This window comes from Pygoscelis adeliae, unplaced genomic scaffold (genome assembly GCF_000699105.1).
Source record: "Pygoscelis adeliae isolate BGI_AS28 unplaced genomic scaffold, ASM69910v1 Scaffold286, whole genome shotgun sequence".
Lineage (NCBI taxonomy): Eukaryota > Metazoa > Chordata > Aves > Sphenisciformes > Spheniscidae > Pygoscelis > Pygoscelis adeliae.
Window position 1 is genome coordinate 1,535,334 of NW_008825076.1, and position 6,000 is coordinate 1,541,333.

At 36.7% G+C, this 6,000-nt stretch overlaps 1 protein-coding gene across 1 annotated transcript in view; it reads right to left on the reverse strand.

The window, feature by feature from the left end:
- The window catches only part of PREX1 (phosphatidylinositol-3,4,5-trisphosphate-dependent Rac exchange factor 1), a gene marked incomplete at its 5' end in the record, with an annotated part of 105,451 nt that overhangs the window by 62,642 nt on the left and 36,809 nt on the right, over positions 1-6,000 (reverse strand). Inside the window, 3 exon segments of the mRNA XM_009326842.1 lie at positions 1,195-1,344; positions 2,333-2,448; positions 5,953-6,000. The exon segment at positions 5,953-6,000 is cut by the window's right edge and continues 17 nt beyond it. Coding sequence (XP_009325117.1) covers positions 1,195-1,344; positions 2,333-2,448; positions 5,953-6,000 — 314 coding nt within the window.

Consider the following 6,000-nt stretch of genomic DNA (forward strand, 5'->3'; position numbering starts at 1 on the left):
TTCAGTTAGTTCTTTTGAATTTACACCATGCCCAACCTACATTTTGAAGGCAGTATCCTTGCTATTATCAAAAGGTGTATTGGAGTTCATATATGATAAGGTAAGTTAGAAATGTTTTAGATTCTGTGGTAACAAACAACACTGCAAGATGCATTGTGTTTAGCAGATTAGATGCAAAGCATTGTAACATAAAAACTAAGGTTTGGATTTCAAAGGACATTAAAGGATTTAGATTCTCTGCTTTCATTAAACTTCAGTGACAGATCTGTAACTTAAAATACTTTAAAAATGTAAAGCGTTATTGCTTAGCAAGTACAAGCTTTGAAAATACACTACTAACTACAGACTGACCTCTTTCAATATAAACATAGATGAGCAATTACATCTTTACTGGAGTTGCGCATGCGGAGAGGGGAACCACTTCTACAAGTCAGGCACAGACTGTTTTAAACTAAGTGTCATTTCCTTTGGCAATGAGCTATTATTTTTCCCATTGAGCAAACAGAGAAGCAGGTTCACTTGTGAAAGATAGTTCTGACTTTTAAAGGAACTCAGAGCTTTTATCATCCCACCCTGATTCATGGCTTTTTGAGCTTGCTTCTATTGTACAACACCATTTCAAGATAAGCTTAGGTTTTGTTTCATTCCACAAGAAAAGATAAAAGTGACAAGCATCTGCATACATTTGTCACTGTTCTCAGTCTAAGCGTAATATCTCTAGAGTTTTTCTCCATGAACTGTTCTGTTAACTTCAAGATCCTAGAGGTCAAGTTTGTGAGAACGAGTTTATGCCATTGCCTCTGAAAAAGGCTGCATGCTGGATTTTCTTCTTTCCTTTTACTGATAAACACAAATACAACTTTATCTTATTTACAAATAACAGACCAAAAAATGAAATTGATTAAATGTAATTTTTTTCCACAGTAATTCAATGCATCAAAGAAACTGACTCTGGCAAATAAAAATATTTGATAAATACACTGATACAGGTCCATAAAACCCCCAAGGTACACATTCAGAAATACTTCTTTTCAATCACTTGATTTTCTTTGTCATTAAGGATAGATTTGAATTCTGCCCATGGAGGAAAAACTTCAACCTTTTCTTTTTCTCTCAGATACTTATACATGCATATACATTTCTCCTTTGTACACAAGTTCATTCAGTGCATTAGAAAATACATTATCCACTTACTCTCTCTCTGCTCCCTTTCCTTGATTATAGCATCCAGCCATTTCTGTTTGTCCTCTGCAGTCTTGGCCATACAGACAAACCATTTGTTTTTGGCTGTGTTGTGTATCTTCCAGCCATTTGTCACAGTGTACCCGTTGCTGTGGTAATCTGCTGTAAAAACCCAAAGCACAATGCACACAGTGAATAGAAAGCCTGCTATTTAATCAAATCAGTGTGGGACACCTTAATTAAAATTTTCTTCTTTGAAGAGCTTGATTTCTGGAGGTGTTCTTCATGCATCAGTCATACTGACTGTCCATGTGACTGGTTGTTACTTATCACTCTGGAAGTACAAATACTAATAGAAGTATCCATGGCTAAGCTGTTCAACTGACCAAATGTTTCAGTCCTAAGAGTGACATTCTGTAATTTCACCTCAGAAGAAGAACTAAAATATTTTAAATACAATGGCATCAGTGAAAAAAATCTATGATGTTTGTTCAGGTTATTTGCTCTGAACTTCCTGGGGACAGGCTAACTTCTTGCACCGTAAGGATTTTTGTCCACAGGACATGGGAACTCTTCAAATGTCAACTTTTTAAAGGACATAATATTAATTCCCAACTTATTACAATAGGAGCAGGGGTTGGTGTGGCCTTTGTGGATGAAATCAGAAACCCATCCAGTCTTCCTGCCTGTGTCAGAACACAAGAATTGTAACACAATTGCATTCCCATATTTTGTTCATGGTCACATTCCATGCTACTGATTTGATGCTAAGACTAATATTTGGTTGTATTCTAAATGAGAAGAAGATCCAGAAGTTCTGTTATTATAGCTGTAATGGCTTAAGATGTAAGAAAAGAAAGGATGAAGGAAGATAAAGTATCTTTTACTAAATTAACTTGGATTAGGAGAAAAAATAGACAAGCTTCGGGGTACACAAACTCTTCATAAGGTCATTTCAGAATGAAGGACCAGTGCCTGAAAGCATGTCCAGTCTTTCAACTATATAAGCTGGTCTAATAATGAAGGCATCAAAAGTTACATAGCTTACTTAAGATTTCATTAAAGGAGATGTACAAGTACTTTTGTAACAAACTTCCAACACAAGATCTGGACTTGCTGTGTTGTTAAAAGACAGTATTTGGTCTCTTACCCGTTCCATCCTCCACATTCTCCACCTCCATGACTTCTGTATTTATTCGGCCCCTGAAGATATACAGGGACCCATTGATTGACTTTGTCCGTTTAGATGTTTTTTTCCCAGTAACTCTGCAATTAGGATTTAGACTGTTAGCAACACATAAGCAAATAGTGTAACATATATATGCATATGTTCACCTCAGAAGAAGAACTAAAATATTTTAAATACAATGGCATCAGTGAAAAAAATCTATGATGTTTGTTCAGGTTATTTGCTCTGAACTTCCTGGGGACAGGCTAACTTCTTGCACCGTAAGAAGTCAATCTGAGATATGACTACTAAAAAAGGATTCCAATATAGTGTTTTATGGTATTTAACCATGTCTCTGATTTTAAATAATTGGAATACTCAATCAGCTCACAAAGATAAGCATACAACAGTGTCATTCCAGCAACAAAGAGCTTATTTTGCACGATTATGTGAAGGTTGGGATGCCTTCAAGATTTGCATTCTTCACGACTAACTGAAATGCCAGTACAACTGAACTGCACATGGCTTTGGGATGAAAACTGCAACATCACCTGACACAATGTTACATTTGCCTCCTTTTTTGCCTAAAGCTTTGATAAATTTGTGGTATGTGTACCAAGCTTCAAATATGAAATGAAACATGCAAAAAGGGTAGCGTCACATGGTCTGTCGTATGTGCATTAAATGTCATTGTATGCGGCATTTGTGAAGGTGCTGCTGTGGTGATTTTGCACGGAAGTTTACATCCTTATCCATAAGCTTCACGGTGTCTCTGTTGAAGTGTCTTATAAAAAAAAAAAAACAGGAAAGCATTTTTCATTGCTAGCTATGTTCTGATTTTTATGTCCAGAGTAGGTTTAAAACTATCCAACTGACACCTGCCGAGCTTTAATATCTAAGAACAACCCTGCTACGTGAACCAAAACACAACTGGTCAAATGATCATCATTTGAGATGGCAGGTGTCCAAACTCTGTACAGTGAAGGGATTGCTGTGGCAACTTGCCAGGAGCTCATAAGATTCAAGGAATACTCCAATAAAAAACAGCTGAGGAGAAAATTTCTGTCAAAGTGAAATATCTATGACAAACTGAGGTGAGAGGAGAATCACCAAGTTTTTCTGAACAATTTTTCCTTTTACAACTAGCTTTGGTGACAAATATACCTTTAGTGATAACCATATATTTACATCCAATCAGACTGACAGGGACTGAGATCTTGGAGCTATTAGATCATTTCCTAAAGACGACTGTTGGAGTCAAAAGAAAAGCTGTCCTGGCAGCCTTACTGAAACCCTTTAAATACTCAGCCCATTTCCCCACATGAAACATACTGTTCCTGACATCAGGATTCAATTTAAACAGCGGTCTACGATCCTGCTAAAAACACAAAACAATACTCAGCCCTGAAAATCTGTGTCATCAGTTTGTCAGACTTCCCTAAGCTTCTGCAAAAGATGAGATTGCAGTCTTAGATTTAAAATCACAGATCTAATTCTGATTCTAAACACATCTTAAATTGGTCTCAACAACACTACTCCTAATTTACGCTATTGTGAAAAGATATGATGCCCAAATTCAAATGCTGCATTGTTGACTACTTATCAAAGATTGAGGCCTGAATTCTGACTGCACTTTTCAATCAAGAAAAACTCCAGTGATTTCTACAAGATAAGCATAGTATGAGATGAGAACCAAGTCATTCAATTTCAAATTAGGAACAGATACAGGCAGTTTTGGGCTTGGTTTTTTTTCTTCAAAATCTGTGTCCCACTAACATGTCAGTTGTTTGTCAAGCAGCTGGCCAAATGATCACACCAGCACAACTGGATAGACATTCATTTCCATCCTGGACTAATTATAAATAGCAGCTAGACAGGAAAAATATCCAAAATTGAAGTCACTCAGCAATCCCTAAATATATCTTTTACATCAGCAATTCCCAGAAGACTTAATAAAATATTCTACTTTTTAATGGAAATTGGATTCTGGACACTTCATCAGTTCAAGCTACATTTTAGACGAAGATAAACAGTATCGATCCTTTGGGAAAATCAAAGTGTTGCAGCAGCCTCCTCCAAAATCAAGCCAAACTACAGAGTAGCTCAGTAATATCTCCTGTACAAAAACAGAGAGTTGCTTAAAAGGCAGCAGAACATTTTGTTTTCTAACTCTCAGCATTCCGGGAAAAATGCCTGGACAGCGCGGGAGCGGCTAGGCTAACCTGAACTACAAACAGGACTAGAAAAACAGTTTCTAAGAACTCTGAAGAAGTAAAAGATTAGACATCAAATTGATTTTTTTTTTTCCCATAAGGAATAGCTTTCTGTTAGAAGACACACAAATTTCTGAACTCTGTTTCATATGGAAGTTCGGATTTTGACAAATGTGGTAAAGTGTCAAAATGAGATTTTTCATCTTTCTTGCTTCATTTCAGCACAGTCAGAATGCTTCAGTTAAATAATATTAAAAGCCATGTAAGACTGAATTCTGTAAATGCTTTTTCAATTTAATTTAAATGTTTATATTACATTCTAATAATTTCTAATGTAGATTTCACCTAATAATTTGTATTTATGTTGTATAGTTTCAGCATTATCCACCCAAAAAGTCTGAACATTACTGAAATTATTTTTCCCAACTTAATGGTTCCAAAATTTCCATTGAACAAAAAGCTCTGAAATAAGCCTGAATTTTGAGATATGAGAATTTTCTTTGGAGTGAACACTCTGGGTTTTGAGAAGTTCTAATTGGGTTGGCCATTCTACTTGGCCATCACCAGTAAAGAAGTATAACTTGAAGAAGGGGGGAGATAATACAGGAAAGGGAGTAGGAAGAGAATCTGGAGTGTAGAGAATGCATTGTAAATTCAGAAAAGACCAAGACGTGAGAATGAGACTGGAGCTGTGAAGGTGAAAAGCTTAAGAACTGAAATACAGTATAATTGCTGCAGAAGCAAATTGCCCTCCACACTGTCAATGCTATTTCAGTAATAAGCAGTAGGTGTTAATAATGCTTAAGTTTTATAACGTGGAATGATGCAAAAATTGTTACTAGGATAAGGAAGGAAGACAACACATAGAACACATGGGCTGCAAATGCTGAACAGCAATTTGCTAATCTTCATCTCTTCCTCACTCCTCTGTGCCTTGCATCTATATAATGTTTTCTTAGTCTTCCACTTTCCCCTTTCTTGGCTTTATATCATTCTTCACGTCACCCTCTTCTGCTTGGAATAACCTCACAATGAAAGCTGGCAAGGCCTCCTTCTTCACATCACTCCTGGAGACCCATCTGCTCTGGGAAGCTTTCCGGCTGTAAGAAGCTGTGTTTTTTCTGCACTGTATCAACTTCTGTCTTTGGATTGCACACTTCTCAGGGTAGGGACCCCATTCTGTCTGGCATATTTATCCTACCATATAGTGACTTCTTTCTCGTATAGTCTAAGTAATAGCAATAGTCAAGAACAGAGGAAAGTCACACCTGTGACTCAGTGCTACAGAGCAACAGGGAATACAGTGAGTGATCAGTAATTGATCATACTTTCTACTTACAAAACTTCTGAATGGTCTCATTACAAAACCGTAAAGACAGAGGGACTCACCTGGATTTCCTCTTGCAATAGACCAGTAGATTATCGAATAGAAAGAAC